The 19,351-nt window shown below is 40.4% G+C and overlaps 2 protein-coding genes across 2 annotated transcripts; one reads left to right on the forward strand and one right to left on the reverse strand.

The window, feature by feature from the left end:
- Positions 1–6,199: 6,199 nt before the first annotated feature.
- c3h1orf50 (chromosome 3 C1orf50 homolog) lies at positions 6,200–12,041 on the forward strand. The gene is made up of 5 exons (XM_075460151.1): positions 6,200–6,380; positions 7,445–7,560; positions 7,774–7,860; positions 7,942–8,073; positions 11,302–12,041. Exons 1-5 carry the CDS (start codon positions 6,332–6,334, stop codon positions 11,485–11,487), a joined length of 570 nt encoding a protein of 189 aa, XP_075316266.1. The 5' UTR covers positions 6,200–6,331; the 3' UTR covers positions 11,488–12,041.
- ap5b1 (adaptor related protein complex 5 subunit beta 1) lies at positions 12,004–19,246 on the reverse strand. Its single transcript, XM_075460150.1, has 3 exons — positions 18,959–19,246; positions 16,029–16,823; positions 12,004–14,063 (listed from the first exon to the last, which is right to left on the reverse strand). The coding sequence occupies exons 1-3, from the start codon at positions 19,094–19,096 to the stop codon at positions 12,159–12,161; spliced, it is 2,838 nt and encodes a 945-aa protein (XP_075316265.1). The 5' UTR covers positions 19,097–19,246; the 3' UTR covers positions 12,004–12,158.
- Between the last annotated feature and the right edge of the window lie 105 nt (positions 19,247–19,351).

The following is a 19,351-nucleotide window of genomic DNA, read 5'->3' on the forward strand; positions in this document are numbered from 1 at the left end:
GGATGAGTTTCTCCTGGTCTGTTTGGGAGAGGAAACCTTTAATTCTGTTGATGTTTCTGAGATGGTAAAAAGCTGCCTTGGTGACAGCTTTGATGTGGCTCCTGAAAGTCAGTATGGGTCTACATAAAAGTTTTCTTGGGAACAAAAATCACCTTATCATCACAGTTATCGTTTCCTTCCTCCACGGCCGGAGTGATATTCTGAGGGGCCCAAGGGCAGAAGTTTGTTGTCCCCCAGTAACACCTCTTAGTTTCATGACATATGATATAAATAATTAAAGGTATTTAGAAAAAAAAGAAAAACTTTTCCCGTTTTGTAATCCAAGACAACCTAGTCTCACAGCAAACCGTGTAATAACTACGTTGGTCCACAAGGGAAAACGTGGTATTGTCACAATTTGGCCCCCAAAATTGTGACAATACCCCGTTTTATTTGGCCTGTTCATTCACATTGCTTTGCAACCAGGTCACGTGAATGTCAAGTTTCCCTCAGCGAAAAAAAGAAAATGGCCGACTGTCTTCCTTTTTTTCTGTGAAAAACATAACATTTTAAGAAAGCATCTGCATTTGTATGCATTTTGATGGCATTTCTAGCGAGAACTATACATAATATTTTCAGAATCTTCGTTCAGAGAATGTAGATGATCTTTCGTTTATTATTTTAGCCGAAGATTTTAGTATCCCCTTACAAAAATGTAAGAATAAAACGTTTTCTACCGTTATTAAGGTGGTTGCTATAGACGCTGCTATCTCTACGTCACCGACCTGCGCCGACATTCCCCGTACTTTCTGTTTAAAAAAAATATATATGTATTTTAGATATAGCCACACTATATCTGCGTGGTGCATGCGCCAGTGGCTGAGGCACGGCAACCCGACGAGGGCAATGCAAAGGAATTTAGTCTGACGTGAAGGAACAACAATTTCAGTGTGTGTAGTTACATGTGACACAACAGAACTTCTGTTGTGCATGCATTGTTATGTGCTTTACAAAATTATTTTTTTGGCACGACAACGCATTGACAAGGACTTCATATTCCCTCAAGTGGCCTTTTTTTTTTTTTGGATTGCCACTACAATAATAACAGCTTGCATTTTATAGCGCCATTCAAGGGATCAAATGACGCTTTACAGTTGGTGTACGTCGGAGCGTAAAGACGTGGTTGTACAAAAGGTTTTATTCTTACGTTTTTTTAAGGAGATACTAAAATCTTCGGCTAAACTAATAAAACGAAAGATCGTCTACATTCTCTGAACGAAGATTCTGAAAATTTTATGCATAGTTCTCGCTGGAATTGCCATCAAAATGCATACAAATGCAGATGTTTTCTTAAAATGTTATGTTTTTCACAGAAAATAGGTCGACAGTCGGCCATTTTCTTTTTTTCGCTGAGAGAAACTTGACAGTCACGTGACCTGGTTGCGAAGCAATGTAAATGAATAGGCCAAATAAAACGTGGTATTGTCACAATTTTGGGGGCCAAACGTTTTCCCTTGTGGACCAACGTAGCTATTACACATTTTGCTGTGAGACTGGGTTGTCCAAGACTAACTTTGTTGTCAACCAAACATTTATTCCACTCCCATTTATTTAATTTTTTCAACCATGAACGGATGCAGACACTCTCTTATTTATTCATTTGCACCGCAACTAAACACAAATAATAGTGAAAGCTGAAGCACAAATAAAACCAAATGTGATACTGTTGTCAGGGAAGAAGAGTTTTATTCATTGGTCTCAGTTCTGGAATGACGAACAAAGCAAAAAAAACTGCTCCGTTGGAAAAAATAACAGAATCACTTCAGATATATCAGGGTGGACAAACCACAAGCCTCGATTTATCTGATGCAGAGAGAAGTTCAGGATGGAGGTAAAGGTGGGTCGTGTTGGCAGTTATCACACAGCTTTTGGAAGCTTAAAAAAGGTTATGAACCAATGTTGTCCTAGAAAAAGCCTCATTGGTATGGTCTTTCACAGCCACCATGACCAAGGCACACAGTTTATTTATAGCACCCACGTTTTGTTGTGAATACGGGTATATCATGAGTAAATTACATTGAGAAATAAAGTCTGAAAAAAATCAGTACCAGAAGGTATTCTGTCACCTATATTTCAGTTTCCACCTCATATCTGTGAAACGGCTTTAAAAACATGTGTACACATGGTTTAAAGAATGTGTGAGGTGCGCACATTCTCCCCACACATATAAATACCAGTTTGTGTGCAGAAACAGGTGTACGCCTTTATGGACCTGACACTAGGCGTCACACTTCCTTTACGAATGTTCACTGAAAGTTTCCTTGTTTGTTTAAGCGTTGCCTGTGTCTTTTTACTTCTTCACCACCCTCTTTTTAAAAAAGAGCAGCAGACGTGCTGCTGCAAGTTTTGAAACTTTGCTTCATTGATTCAAATGACTTCTGCTTTATTTATACAGTCGATTACCCAACACCAACAAAAGTAAGCTCGTGGCATCTTATTTAAGGCATCTTATGGAGCAAAAAAAACAACTGAGAAATGAACAGCCACATGTAGAACCGTAAAAAAAAGACTCTTGAGCTGCTTCTACTTTCTTTATACATTGTTGGGAAAATATTAAATATATGCAGCATTAATTGCCAACACACATCTTGTCATTTCTTTAAGGCATCTTCAGGAATAGTTCTCCAAGGCTTCATAAATTACATTCCAAAGCTCTTTTTTTGGATGTTGGCCGCCTTTCTTTCGCATTCCTTTGAAAATGGTCAAGGACAAAGATTGGTCTGAAAATGAGTGAAAACGCAGCCAACGTCCAAAGAAAAACTTTTGAAGACCTTACTAAAGCCCTGGAAAATATTGCTCATTTAACCATTAAAAAAAAAAAAGTCAAAAGAGATATTATTGTCTTATTGTCAGGAAAAAACTACTGAAACTTTAAACCACAAAATAATACCAAACAAATCATATTCTTTATGCTAACTCATGTTCCTCTGACATGTCACCTTTATATTTCACTTTCGTCTTACTTCACTAGTCACTTTATATTTTTAAACTGTTTTTTAAATTCTTAGATTGTTTTTAAAGTTTTTATAATTGTATAAACATTTGTATTGCTTTATTATGTCTTGCTACTGGATGCTTGAATTTCCTTCGGGATCAATAAAGTATCTATCTATCTATCTATCTATCTATCTATCTATCTATCTATCTATCTATCAATCTATCTATCTATCTATCTATCTATCACCTGATGCAGCACAATACTTCTTTAACCAAGTTAAAGATTTCATTCCTCAAATAAATTAAGGTTTTAGAGATTACTCTGAGCCACAGATTTCCTATGAGGAACTTGAAAAAGTCTGACTATTGACAGAACACTTTTATAAGTGTTATTATTTTTGGGAACATGTTGAAGCACTCTTATTTGAAACTTTACAAAAAAAAAAACTATAATGAACAAATCACTACCACAAAGTTTTAAGGGAAGTAGTAGTATCTCTAAACCAGGTAAACTCCCAACATGTTGGATATTTGGTGATCAATAGCATTCCTCAACAATGATTACAAGCAGCTGACATAAATATTCTCAAATCGCCTCAAGGACGCTTTTTCTCAGATAATAAGTGACAACCAGTCTGGATTTATGAGAACTAGGCGATACTTAACAATAAGCACTCACTCCGAGACCTGCTCGAATGCAGTGACTATGTCAATGATGATGTTTTCTTTTATATTTATAAAGCCTCCATTATAGCAGAGCATCCTTTTATTTCCAAAGCAGTGGGACTCTTTGCTTTTGGAGAGATCTTTAGTCAAATGTTTTAATCATGCAGGCAGAGGATATTTTTAGTTATGACAGAAATGCTTTCTATTGTGGGAAATTGAAAAGACCAGAAAAGGTGCGATACATCACAGTTGCTACACTATTCTTACTAAAGAAAATATTAATATGGAAACATCTTTGACAGCCAAACAGTCATAAGCTGACAAGAGAATGACACAATGTTGTTTTTTTTAAATGTACTGAACAGGTTCCAAAGGCTATTCAGATAATTAATGTGTTTTCCAAAGCATCTGGTTTACACTTAATCTTGAAAAATTGTAAATTATTAGCCATCTATAACTGCCACCTTGTGGCAGCAAACGGTATCTCAAATAACTCTCACGTGCATAATTACTAAGAAGTATATTTGAATTGAAAACGTGAACGTTTGTAAGAAAATAGATGGGTGTAAACTGTGACAAAGGCAGCAAATGCTTAAACAGTAATCTCTGTTTATGAGATGAGAAGTCACTTAATATACTCAGCTTGTTCTCTTTATATTTCTAACAAAGCAACAAAGATCATCAACAAGTTAAACTTTGATTATTTTGAAAAATAAAATCTGTTTATCTAAGAAAAACCAACCATGATGACAGTGGTCTATAGACTTTGTATAAATGGAACTTTAAAAAAACAAATGGTTAAGAGCTTTTCAAACACACAGGAAAACATCTGATACTCTCTTACCACGGAAGATTTTAGAACAGTTAGTGGCTTTTACCACCGTCTAGGTTGTTTATTTTATGTGCACAGTTTTGTTTTATGATGTTTTTATTGTGTTTATTTTAATGTACAGCACTTTGGTAACCTTTGCGTTTATTTAAAATGTGCTTTATAAATAAAATTGATTGATTGATTGATTGATTGATTGGTATACCGGTAGTTTCTTTTACGATGTGATTTCTTTATTAGAAGAAATAATCTACAGAATAACCCCCATTCCATTTGTGAGATATGTTTTACTGGAAACTGCTGTGCAAACACAATTCCACTCCCAACGATGTTCCCATTTGTAACTTGAAATAAATTCTATTCAGAGACTGGCCTTTTTGTTTCAATGAATGGGGAGGAGAAAAATATTTGGTCTGTCATTCATGTATTAAATATCTCTGGTAACAGCTTTTCTTTAGATTGATTCTGTTTAAAGTTTAATTTTCACTGTAACCATCATCAAAACAACAAAAACTATTAAAAGTATTCCATCTTTCTTTATTCAGAAGGCTAACAGCATGCTACGTCACTGTTCCTCTCTTTAAATAATTCTATATCTCAGTCAATTTAGCAAGAACTCAGCTTCCTATAGTCTCAGATGACCCACTTTGAAAATATCACACATCAAAGTCTTAGGATTTCCTTCGTTCCAAAAGCTAAAGAGCTCTATTTTAAATAATCTAATGACGTCGACCCTTCAGGACTGCAACTTAAGCAAAGATTCAGTCTTGACTGCAATGATATTTTGTGATGGAGACATAAAGACTAAAGATCATATGATGAATGATTGGCTTAATCCAAAAAAAATTAATACATTTTTATCACCAAATTCAAAAATAAATTAGATTTTTTCTGGAATTACGATTGAGAATGAAAAACTTAAAATGTTTGTTAGATACAGACCTCACTGATGGTGAAAGATGTATCCCTGTGTGGTTAATTATATATATTATATATCTATATATTAAAAGAAATGCTAAAAAAAAAAAAGATCTGAACTAAATGCTATGCCTGATAATAACCCTTTAGCTAAGTTCTGTTGTGTTTTGCCATTACTTCACTGGTTTATTGATCTGTTTACACTATGTGCTCCTTTTTTGTTTGTTTGAGCAATTGTGTGATATGGTGTTTACCACATTGTGTTGTACTATTACGATCTAATAAATAAATGAACAAATTAGTATATAAATTAATAATTACAAACAATACAATATGTTATACAGTTGTATTTTCTACTCTATGACAAACCAAGATCACCTCTTATTGTGACAAATAATTAGAACATGGTATATATATATATATATTTAAATGGTTAAAAAAACGTTATTATATGACCTTACGTCAAGCACAAACAAAAGATCTTACATAAATGTGAGAAAAAAGAATCAACACTCAGCACGTTTGCACGCAGTGGTTCATGGGAGAAACTTCAGTCTGACAGCAAGAAAAAGACAACTCATAGTTTCATAATCCCAAGTTATACAATCTTTATTTCAGTGGTTTAAAACATTGTGTGTGGTCATTCATTTTGAAAACATTAATTAATGTATACATGTATGAGTTGATAAAAACAAAATTGCATTCAAAGTCACAGCTAAACTTTTATTAGGGAATTTAGTTTTTTTTTTTCAAAATGAATTTTAATCAGGCGCAAATGTGGACTACCATTTTGAGCGAAAAACGGGGTGGAGACTTGGGACCGCGTGAAGGGTATTTTTAGCGAGTTAAAAAACCAGCAGGTGAACAAAGTGTACCAGCGTACACATTCTTATTCATTTCACTTGGGAGGGAAGTTTTTGTAAAAAACTTAAATAAGAGAAGATGGACCGGACGGTTAGCCTACCGAACCAACCTGACAAAACTACTACAGGTGAGAAATTTAGCCCAGAAATTCATATTAAACACTCAGTTACACCTCTCCTCTGTCCTGAGCAGTTCACATTAATGTTCACTAACAAAGCTGTGGGTGTATTTATTGTTACATTAAGCTAAATGTAAACGTATTTAACTCACCGTAAACGGTTATGTTAGCTTAATTATGACAGCTGTTGTGTTAGCTGTTGTTACACAAGTCTGGATAACTAGTTGTAGCCCCAAAAGCTTCAACTCTCTAAAGTATTCTTCTTTTTTTTCTACACAAGTTGAGTCACTGGAGGTTTGTTGGAAATTAATACTCCATCAACCCTCCCCAAATACAAGTAAACATATCCAGATTGCTTTATGTTACCATGTAACATAAAACTCGTCTTAAAACACATTTTCATTCTCCGGCTTTTAGCCCAGCATGAGACTCTGATTCTGTTATTGTTTTAATATTGTTATTGTTTATTATTGTTTTTACATTGTTCTTATGTTTTATGCCTTATATTTCGTGTTGTTTACTAATGTACCGCACTTTGTTTCAGCCACGGCTGTTTTAAAGAGCTTTATAAATAAAGTTGAGTTGAGTAAGCTTTGTAGTTTTAGTTGGATTCACTCTAAAATCAAATCAAATCGACTTTAAGCAGTCGTGGGTGCGTTTTTTGGTAGGATGGGACCTTCAAAGTTTGTCAAATCATCAAATCAAATGTATTTGTATAGCACATTTAATGTGCAAAACAATTCAAAGTGCTTCACATAAAATAAAAGCATTGCAGCAGGAAGTGGAAGAAGCATTAAAAATGCATAAAATTATATAAAGAGAAAAACAAATAAAATAATTTAAATGAATTTAAAAACAAGCAACAGGTTAAAACCAAGCTGGGCTGCTATAGTGACGATTAATGGGACTACTACAAAGAGATATGGTCACGGTTGCAGCAGTCATGGCAGTGGTGGTAATTTCATCCACACAACTGTGATGTAACTCGACTTATATATATATATATATGTATATATATATATATGTATATATATATATATATATATATATGTGTGTGTGTGTGTGTGTTGCAGTGAAACTGGTTGAGAGCAGTGGAGCCCCCAGCGGGCTGGAACTGGTCAGCTCCTACCAGACCAACAGAGTGGGAGATCCCATGGACCTCGTGGCCCTGGCAGTACAAGTACAAAAGGTGTGAATTCTTACTTTTGTTGTTGTTTATATATGTAATTAATACTACAATCAACAAACAAAAAAACCTGCACACTGTGTTACAACACAGTCGAAGACCCAGGAATTTTTTAGCATGATTAATAAATGCTGGTGCTTGGGCTGATGTCTTCTAACACACCTGAGACTGTGTGATGTGCAAACCTGAAATATTTGTCTTGTGTGTTTCCATCAGGGAGATGATTTTGTGAAAGCCAACGCTTGCAACAAACTGACGGTGATCGCGGACCAGATAAGATACCTACAGGAGCAGGCGAGAAAGGTCCGAGCGTCAACGGCGTGGTCCAAAATTCAAGCCAGGGCGGAACCGAGCGCACTCACATCTGCTCTCCTTCTCTTCTAGGCTTTGGAGGAGGCCAAACGAGACGCTGACCTTCACCACGCCGCCTGCAACATTGTGAAAAAGCCAGGCAACATGTACTACCTCTACCAGCGGCCATCTGGACAGAAGTACTTCTCCATCATCTCCCCTGAGGTTGGTGTTCCACCCACCAGTGTTAATTTCGTCAACCAGGACGATGACGAAAATATTTCGTTAACGCCCCTTTTTCCAGAGACGATGACGCACAAAATTGCTTCCAGAAAATAAAAATGACGAGAGTAAAAAAAATGATTTTCGTTAACGAGACTAAGACGAGACGAAATTTACAAGCCATGGACGAATGGACATTAAAAAATGTAATTGTTTATAATTAATTTGCAATTTGGAATTGTTAATATAAGTATTTCTTGAACTTCATAGAAGATTACGCGCTGTTGCCCTGTTTGTCCCTGCACGGCGCCTGTCCCACAGTGCCTCGCGCGACTCAATCAGTGGGAGTTCAGTTGAGTTTAGGCCCTTCCCATGTCAAGTAACGTAGCCGGTAGCTAGCTATAACTTAACCGTAGCTAGTTCACCTTTGCAGTCCAGTCATGGCGTCGGGCTCGGATACCGGTATACGGTTTGTTGGAGCTGGGCGAAAACAACGCCTGGATGTATGGAGCCATTTCGTTTACAACGCGAAGGACAAAAAACAACCTGCATATATGTAAAAAAAGAGAATCAGTGTGCGGAGAAATTCTATTCTGCACAGTGTTATATAAATAAAATAGAGAAAAAGAGAAGCAGTGTGCGGAGAAATTCTATTAAGTACAGTGTTGACTAAAATGACTAAAATTTGACTAAGACTAAAATTGATTTTCGACATTGTGACTAAGACTAAATTAAACAAAGCTGACGAAATTAACACGGCGACACTCATTCACTCGGCCTGCGTTAATGTTCCGTCAGTCTGTATGGAGATGAGGAGGTTCAACATTCCTGCATAACTCGTGTTATCTAACGTACCCTGAGGGGAGAGTTCAACGTGAAACTGCACGTGAACGCCAAACGTGACACTGCACGCCTGCGAGTGTGACGGTAGCGTTTGATGACCAAAGTTCATGTAACACAGAAGGAGCTGATAGATTATCAGGTGGCTTCGGTCGGATCTGACTGGTTACAGCAGAGATATGCATGTTTGGTTAGTGCAGCCAGAGTAGCACCGTTTATGGAACCTTTGTGTAATTAATGAAGCATTAAAGTAAAATCATATCGTAATCCGAGGATAGTTGCTCGTTGATTGTGGCTTTTAAAATTTGAATGAAGCATCTTGTTTATTATTTAATACGGAGTTCTCGAGTGCACATTAATTTTGTTTTATATTTTTTTGTACAGTAACGATAAAGTATCTTTTCTAGCTCATACAGAATATAGACATTAAATGCACTGCCCTACAGTGGTTTAATTGACTTATTGACTTCAAATCAAATCAAATTTATTTCTATAGCAGATTTCATGTACAAAACTAGAACTTGGGGAAACTGAGATTATGACTTAAGAGAGTAAAACGGCAGATGATGGAAATTTATGCTACTTTGAGCTCATAGATTATTTGATTTATTGTCTCCCACGCAGTAATAATTTGGTTAATGGGTTATTGAGTGAATTTGTGTCCAAATTTACCTTTCCAGGAAAGCTGTATTATTTGATAGAAAGTAGCTCCCTCTATTCCTAAGCAGCTGCTGTCTGTAGTATTCTGCACAAAGCATGACGTAGACCTAGGACCTTACAAAATGGTGTCATCTTGTGAAAACTGAGCTTTATATGTCTCTGTCAAGCTTTAAATCAAATCAAATCAAATTTATTTGTATAGCACATTTCTTGTACAAAACAATTCAAAGTGCTTTACATAAAATAAAAGCATTGCAGCAGGGAGTGGAAGAAGCATTAAAAATACATAAAAGAATATAAAGAGAAACAAATAAAATAATTCAAATGAATTTAAAAACAAGCAACAGTCCAGATAAATAAAATAAAAAATAAATTCAAATTCAAAATGCAGCTGCTTGTCTTTTTACAGGGACAAAAAAATGTGGTTATGTGACACCAGTGTTGACACCATTCTATTGACTTCCTGATTGTTAAAATATTCAAAGATTTATTTGAATGCTTTTTTTAGGTTTTGAATAGTCTGATTTACCCCATCTTCGGGAACTTTTGTATCATTGTCCTCAGTTAAGAGGCTCTGGTTGACTGATAATGTTACTGGATGTTCAGACGGAAAAACAGTGGCTACTCCTAACCTGTGGAACAAAAACCGTTCACACCTAAGAAACTTGAGACGTTATAGAGCAGAGATACTCACTATTCATTTCACCAGAGCCACATTGGCAGAGCAAAATCAAGGGAAGAGACACTTTTACAACAACATACTAAAGTCCCCTTTTGCAAATATGCATTTCTACATATAAAACATCCCACAAAAAAAGAAACAACACAGCCAATACATTTTCAATTAAGACCTCATTTACCTTAATACTGGGATGAGTGGAAGCTGGCATGCATGTCCTTGACTTTCTTCATGTTCTATTTGTAGTTTGTTGTTGTAATCATAGTGAGACATTCAGGATGAGCATGGTTTTTGTGCTGGTTTTTGCCCTTTTTTTAATTAAAAACCGATCCATTGTGCCTGCATCTCGCGCTGGCTAAAGGAGCTAGCCTGCACTGCGGTCAAGTGTGACGGTGGTTTAAGCGGCTGCGTTGCCAGGTTTAACAGTGTGCCCCCTTTAGGAAACACCATTAAGCCTTAATTAATACTTAATAAAAACACTTAATGCTAATGTATCGTTATTGTTACCATATTATAGGCTACTATGCGAATGCGAGCCACCAATTAGAGCTTGAGGCTCGCGAGCCGCGCAATGAGTATCTCTGATATAGAAGAAGCGTCACACTTTGATTTTATCCATCGTCTCTCATTTTGTTTTATTTGAATATTTTAACCATGATTTGGTGCATTTTATCATTTTGACTTCGCCCATTGTGTTTAATGGAATGTTACTTATTCCTCTTGGTTTAACGGCTACTGTAAAGCACGGGTTCATCTCGCGTTGTTTTTTAACGTGCTTTAGTAATAAAATCGACATCGATAGTTGGCAAATATGCCTGCAGAATGGTTCAGAGGCAGATGGAAAACTAGAAGTCTGAATGTTTCTATCAATGTTTCAAACTCAGATGACTTGATTTTGACTTTTTTTTAAAAATTCATTTCAGCTGTAGAACTAAATACAAAGATGTTTAAATAAGTATCGGATAACTTGATTTAGAGAAGAAACACATCCTGTCTGTCCTTTATGCTACAAGTGTCATCATGGCATACCTCTGCTCTGCTCTCCTCTGAAGGAATGGGGCGCAGGCTGCCCTCATCAATTTGTTGGCGCGTTCAAACTTCAACACGACATGTCCTGGAGCCCCGTGGACGAGATGGAGAAGAGAGATGCGGAGCTCGCCATCATGGACAAACTCATCAGCCAGCAGACGGCCTTACCCATGTACACGGAACCAAACTTCAAAGGCCTCACTGATTAAAGGACAGCTGAAACTGGACTGAACTGGGCCAAAAAAAATGTATAAAAGGACACCTGGTGGAGGTTAGCTGTAGTCTTAATGGATTGGAAGTTGCTGATATCAATGACTGGAGTGTTTTAATGACTGTTACTGCCCTAAATACATGTGAGACTATAAGTTGTGTTTGTATACACACACAGATTATTGGCACTGGCTGGATACTTGAAACTGGGACTTTGAGAGAGTGTGCAAACTCTTATATGAATAGTTTCACCTCAATGTGTAGCTGTGCATTTGACCAACATTCAGAATCCCTATGGAATGTTCTGCAAAGCAAACTAAATGTTTAAATTCAGTACAAAAAGAAACACTTTTAGATGCTGTGTATCCGAACAACAGCCAGCTGTCAGATAATGATGGAAGGCAGTAACATCAGAGTTCACTGAAATAAATATTGTCTTATTTATAAAGTGTACACAACTAGTCAATTCTTTTGTTTGGCTCAAAAAAAAAGAAGGAAAAAAAAGTGACAAAGTATTTAATTTCACATTTTATTTCAAATCAAGATAATTAAAGTGCAATAACTTCATTTTAATCAATGGTCTCCAGCTGTGTTATTTCAGTCTGACAAAGCTTGGATGTTAAGTCTTTTTTTGTGTTGTTTAAAAACAAGTCGGTAAGCCTCGCCGCGGTCAGCTGATGGCGTCCTGCTGGGTGGATGTGATTGCGAGCAGGTAAGAATTCATAAGAGGCAGAAGCTCCCAGTTGTTGGTGGCGATGTGGAAATGCGCGGCGTCCTCCTCTGGCCGGATCTTAAGCAGCACGTGAGACTTTGGTGGGAGGAAGAGAAGCACCTTAAACTCTTCCTCGTGTGAAAGGTCCGACACGAGGAAGGGAAGGAAGTGTTTTCCCACCAGCGAACTCAGAGCCGCCTCCTTCAGCCGGCAGCAGAACAGACTGACGACGCGGTCCGAGGCCTCGGCGCTCATCTCATCCCACAGGCTCTGGAACACATTCAGCCTGCTTTCTGCAGCCCAGCTGCCGGGGGCAGGCAGAGGCAGGAATGTCTGCTGGAAAGAGACGTGGACGTCTGGCAGGGTGGTGTGCCAGGTGAAGCCGTCCCGGGTGGTGAACATGGCACTCGCGTGGAAGGTCGTCGGGCGTGGCTGCCTGGGCTTCAGTCTCAGCTGCACCACGGGCGCCGGCCTCTCTCTGAAGAGACACGGGACGCTGATGTCGCGCAGCTCGTTGTAATGACCGTCTGTGAGGCTGAAGTGGAGGCGGAGGCTGAAGAGCTGATCAAACTGGGGCTCGTGACCCAGAATGTGAGTCAGCTTGTACCTTAGCGTTATCTCAGAAGCAAAGTTGGGGTCATCGAACTGAGCTCTGTAGGTTGCCAGCGCTTCTTCGTCTGAGATGCTCTGAGCCTCGCCCCGATCGAGATTACCGTCTTTAGGCTCTTCCGGTTGCTCAGAAGGAGCCTCGGTCAGGCTGAATATTGTTTTCTCCGTCTGGTGAATGGTTAGCGCGCTCGTTAGTCCTTCGCTCTCGGCCATGAGGCAAGACAGCGCCCGCTTCTTCACCTGGTGCCCGTCCTCGGCCGCGCCCGGCGCCAACACCACAGCCAGCTTCTCCCGGGACAGCGTGGTTAAGAGGGTGTAGTAGAGGCGGGCGTGGTCCTGGATGTCCGTGTCTCCGTAGTGGCCGGCGAGATGCTGCAGGATGTCAGCCAGAGGGACGAGCAGCGAGTCCAGGCTGGGGTGGACCAGCAGGCCGCGGCACACCCCCAACACGGTGTTCCCCAGGCGCCAGCTGCCACTCCCGCACAGCGAGGAAGAAGACGGCATGATGACTCGGGACAGAAAGCCGAGGGTGCTGTCCTGGGAGATTTTTCCTTCCTTCCCGACGCGGGTCAGCATCTTAAGGTGCCAGCTGAGGTCCTGCAGGGTGAGCTGGGCCAGCGGGGCCTCGGTGATGACCCTCTGGAGAGCTTTCAAGAGCTCCAAAGTCCAGTCCGTCTCGGAGAGCGTCTCCTGTATCTGGTCAGCCAGGTTGATGAGGTGTGGGGCCAGCTGGGTGTGGCGCATGTAGAGGCGGCACAGCTGCTCGCTCAGGCTGCCGGAGTAACGCCGCGTGTGGCAGAAGTAAAAAAGGAAGAGGAAGGCGGCTCGGAAAAAGGTGACGACGATCTCCCTGCCGCCGTCGCTCTCCACGATGCGCAGCAGTGCCGTGAGGCGTTCGTAGAGGTAGGCCAGCCCCCGGCCCTCCTCCTCCCCCTCCTCCAGGTAGACCAGAGACAGCAGGTGGAGTCGGGCCAGCAGGGTGGCGCTGTCATTCAACACGGTAGGCAGCAGAACCGAAGCCAGCTGCGGGGTCAACAGCACGGGGAGGGCTTCGTCGCTGTCGCCGCAGCTGATTGGACGGTTCTCTGGGAAGTGCAGGATGCAGTCGATGTAGAAAAGCTTCTCGGGGGTGCTCAGGAGCGGGTGCTGCGAGAGCACGACGAGGCGTTTCAGGATGAACCCTTCATCTTCTGCGCTGAACAGGCTGTCTGTGAAGGCGCTCTTCATCAGCAGGGTGGTGTGCAGGAGACAAACCTGAGGAGGACGCAGATGGAGAGGACTTCAATTTGGTTAGAAAATTTAGAAACTGAGATTTATATGACTTATTACTAGGGCTGGGCGAGTTAACTCTGCGTTATTATCGCATTAACTCGTTAATTATTTAACAGCGATAAATACGCAGGTTTTATTTTTTTTATTAAAAAAGTAATTTTTTTTGGGGGGCTTTTGTACTTTTAATGGATAGGAAAGTTCAGAGGCGACAGGAAGCAGGGAGCAGAGAGAGGGGGAACAACACGCAGCAAAGGGCCATCCCATGCGGGACTCGAACCAGGGCCAGCTGCAGCGAGGACTATAGCCTCTGTACATGGGGCGCCTGCTCACCCCACTACGCCACGGACCACCCCTGTTTTATTATTTATTTTATTATTGTAAAAGTCTGTCGTTCACAGGCTTTTATTTTGTAAAAGTCTGTTGCTGTCTGCTGTGGAACCGGAAAAGAAAGTAATCGGCGGATCCACCAAACATGGAGAAGGGTACGGAACTTTTACTCGGCCATTTTCATTTTAAAGTTCTTCCAGACGGCGGAGTCGACAGAACCAAAGTCATCTGTAAACTCTGCCAAGTTGAATTGTCTTCTCAGCGTAGTAGTTCCAGTCTAAAATATCACTTAAAGGCAAAACACACAACTGATAGCAGCAAGTCATTCAAGGAAACAGACAGTGGAGCGAGGCTTCTACATAAAAACTACAGAAAGATGCTGATGTTAAAAGTGTGTTTGCACAACAAATGTTATGGCACTTTCATTCATATGGCAGCACATTTAAAATAAAGCTAAATGCTAAAAGCTATACACTGCTTTTGAATTTATTTTTAGATTCGGCGTACAAATGCGATTAATCAGAGAATCATGTGATTAATTAGAGTAAATATTTTAATCGTTGCCCAGCCCTGATAAAAAACGTTTATGTATAACTTTTTGAAAATCTACATGTGTATGGCCAGCCTTAAACTCAAAAGTAAGGGATCAAAAAGTGATGCCCACTACAGTGTTAAGCTGCTGTTGGATCATTTTATAGTTAAACGGAAGCTCAAAATAAGTCTCTATCATCAAATATCCATGAAAATGTAAGCAAACAGACCCTCTCGAGAGCCGCGGACCATGAAAAATGTCAAAATGTCACAGTTGCAAAGGATTCACAGTTAGATGTCTGCTGCATACAGCACGCACTGTGGTTGTCTGAGGCCCCGTTTACACGATAGGAAGACGCAGATATTTTCCTGCGGTTTGGCCTCTCATTTACACCAAAACCCCGTTTTTAATCACAGAAAACGATTATTTCTAAAACCTCCGGCCAAAGTGGAGATTTCTGATAACGCCGGTTATGTGTTGCCGTGTCAACTGGGAGAAACGGCGTTTTAGGTTCTTAAACGTCACATTATGCACCAGAAAATGCTTAACGTCATGCGAGCGCCTTATGTTTACAGTTTGTTTGGCTACTGATCAGGATTATCATGGATGATGTTAAAGTTCTGCTAATTTTTACGTTTGTGCAAACGATTCTGGCCTCATTGCATTTGCCACCCCAAACCTGCTCGCACAGTTCAAAATAGAGGAGCACCACTCTTCCGTGGCCGCTCCTGCGTCCAGTATCCACTGACCGTCTATATTTCCCTCTTATTGCCTTCAGTTTTGTTGTGATATTTGCTCGCGTTATCTCCTCCTTCACATGAGGAAAGTCCTCGATTATGAGGATTTTGATTGGCTTGCATGGCTTTATTCCTTTCCCTACACTGCCGCCAACAGGTTTGGCACAGTTATTATGGCGCTTGACGGCGTATTTATGCGGGTTGATGTAAATGACAAGTTTTGAAAACGATGTTGTGTGCACGATGTTATTATTGAAAACGGAGGGGGGGAAATATTCGTTTCTCTAAATACCCGGCTATGTGTAAATGTGGCCTCAGTTTCAATAATGTGTAACCTTATTTGACACAAACCTCGCTGGTTCCCAGCAGTCGCAGCAGCTGAGCTCTGAATATGGCCGGAGGGATAGCGGGAACCATGGCAACCACCTCTGTCAGTCTGAATAACAGCGCCGCCTGACACAGAGGAGTGAGGAGATAGGACTCCTCCAGCAGGGAGGAGAGGACTGTCCGCAACTCCTTGCAATCGGGTCCCGTGTGGAGGGTCGGCACCGTGCCCATTGGTCCCCGGATAAGAGAGGACAGTGGGACCGAGTCGTTCCTTTCGACCGGGCCCGAGTCCTGGTCTGCTTCCCATGAAACTGATGCATTGCCTCCCAGGAGAGCTTTGAGATCATCGGCACCTGCTCCCGTTTCTTGGGTGAGCTGATAAACTGCATTTCTCAGCACCAGAGTGTGAAGCCCTGCGAAGGCCTGGTGGAGCCTGGACGTTTCTTTCTGCCGGAGCCCACCCAAGAGCTCGTGGCGCTGGGAGAGGAGGCCGGGGCAGCAGGCTTCCATCTCCCGCAGGCAGTCACAAGCCGTGGCCCGGAGCGCACGCTGGGCGCCATCGCCCTGGATGTCACCGGGGTCCTGGGCGGTTTGGAGGAGCAGGTCTACAAATTCTAGAGACGCACGGGAGCGGCTGCTTGCACAGGAAGAGCAGACGAGGACGCAGGCGACGGCGACGAGGAGCTGACAACGAAACTGGAGTGACTTGGGAGGGCACTGAGCGAAGACCGACACGAGCTCCAGCGCCGTCTCCTCACCCACAGAGTCTGAGGGACACAGAAGGCTTGGATACTCACAGAGCGGAGACAACAGGAGGACCTGGGGGGCAGATGAAGAAAGAGGATAGAGTCACACTCCGGGAAAATATGAACATCACAGATAACTCGATTACTGTAATGCTCTTTTAACTGGACTTCCCAAAAAGAGCATTAAACATCTGCAGCTCATCCAGAACGCTGCTGCTGGAGTTTTAACCCGGACTAAGAGATCTGAACACATCACAGCAGCTTTAAAATCTTTACTCTGGCTTCCAGTCAGTCACAGAATAGATTTTAAAAGCCTGCTGATGGTTTACAATCTGTGATGTGTTCAGAGAATATAAAGCCAGCAGAGCTCTTAGATCCAAGGACTCAGGTCAGCTGGTCCAGTCCAGAGTCCAGACTAAACATGGAGAAGCAGCATTTAGCTGTTATGCTGCAAACAAGTGGAACAAACTGCCAGTGGAGATTAAACTTTCACCAAATGGAGACATTTTTAAATCCAGGTTAAAAACATTTCTTTTCTCATGTGTCTATGAATGAAATCTGCACGATATCTTTGAACTTATCTAGATTGTTGCTTGTTTTTAAATTCATTTAAATGATTTTATTTGTTTCTCTTTATATTCTTTTATGCATTTTAATGCTTCTTCCACTCCCTGCTGCAATGCTTTTATTTTATGTAAAGCACTTTGAATTGTTTGTACATGAAATGTGCTATACAAATAAATTTTATTTGATTCGATTTGATAACAGAAAGTACTTCGTACAAGTAATTGCATACAAGGAAAAAAATCAAAACAAAGGAAATCTACGGAAGCCCAGATCGGACGTGGTACGTATAAACTTTTTTTTAATCTTTTTTATTGAGAAAAAGAAACAAGAGTAGTGACAATGACTTATCGGTAAGGTTACATAAGATTTATCTTTTTCTTTTTTCTTTTTAAACACAAAGAACACCCACCGCGACTGGACCAAAATAATAAGAAGAATAAGAAGAAGATTTTAGTAACAGGTAACTATAAATAGCTACACCTGAATAAAATTAAAACACAAATAAATAAATAGGATTTCAATGAGGGAGAGCTCTGCATGCCGGGCCAAGTGTGCTGTAGAGCGGGCTCAAGCCACAAGACTCTAAAGGCTACTGACATCTTCTAGCTTAGTCTATCAGTGTGTTGGAAGTTCTTGAAGATTACTAAGGTATGACAGAAGAGGTTCCCAGACTGACTGAAATGTGTCTGAGCCTCTTATTGCAAATTTAATTTTCTCCAAACGTAAAAATAACATAACATCTTTTAGCCATTGTGCTGCAGTGGGTGGGATATTTGATTTCCAATTAAGTAATATTAGACTTCACGCAAGCAAAGAAACAAATGCTGTGATGCTGTGTTGCTTCTTAGTCGAGCTTATGTCCTCATTCGGTACACCGAATAATGCAATCATTGCACAAGGTTGTAAAACGTATAAACTTTTTTTTGATGAGATAACGAGTTAATTTACCGATGGTTTTCGAGGCCACTTTTTCTCCCCAGTCCGCCCCTGTTTATATGTGTTTATATGTATTTCTGGCAAAGGTGTACCCATTGTTACTCTCCTTTCATTGATGAATTGGCTAAATAAATAGTTTATACGCACTACGTCCGCTCTGGGCTTCCGTAGAAAATCTACTGCCATACATTTATGTTTTTCTTAGTTAGTCAATATATACTTTTTAAAGTTCCTAAAGCTAAAGTTAGCTCTGTTCTATATTGTATTTTTTTTTCTTGATTTTATGCCTTTTAAGATAGCTTGTTTTGTCTTGTTTATTGTTGTGGCTTGTAATTTTTTGTTTCTATGAGGTGAGATATAAACCTCTCTGGGTTTTTTTAATCTCACCTGCACATCTGGTTTGCTGTATTTTAGCTGTTTGTTTGTTATATTTGTGCAAATAAATAAATAAAAAAATCAAATCAAAAGCTGCACAAACCCAATAACATGTTCGTGGATTTGTTGGGAGCACCACGAGAGTATATTAAAGGGGCACAACAAGAATGTCCATACTTCTATAAATAGTTAACGGTGTTTTCTTTCTGGTTGAAGCGGTTATGAGAATGTGATAAACCTTTTACACGGAGTAAAAACGTCAATGTTTCAACAGACAACAATAAAATTATGTAAAGCTAGCCGATATTTCTTCTACATTCTTGGTGATACCTTGACACTGTAGCTGGCTCTGTCATCGCGGAGCTCACGGAGCAGCTCAGCCAGGAAAGCCTCCGAGGTCGTCCCGGAGAGGAAGCGCGACGGGCTGCGGGTGAAAGCGCAAATCCTCTCGGTCCAGTTTGACGCCATTGTCGCTTAAATTCCAAACTGTGGCAACACGCAGCTGATCATTTCGTGAACAATTTCCCACAGTCGTCACACCACGTAATCTCTTACTTTAAAATCAAATCATGTGGATCTCACTTTACCCACAACATCCAGCAACAGCGACTTCCGTATTGTGTCACGTGCTTCTTTAACACTCGCAGCGCCCCCTGCTGCCTCGGAAGGTAAAATGTAAAATGTATTTTATTTATACAGCCCTTTACAAACAATCATTACGAT

Source organism: Odontesthes bonariensis, chromosome 3 (genome assembly GCF_027942865.1).
Source record: "Odontesthes bonariensis isolate fOdoBon6 chromosome 3, fOdoBon6.hap1, whole genome shotgun sequence".
NCBI lineage: Eukaryota > Metazoa > Chordata > Actinopteri > Atheriniformes > Atherinopsidae > Odontesthes > Odontesthes bonariensis.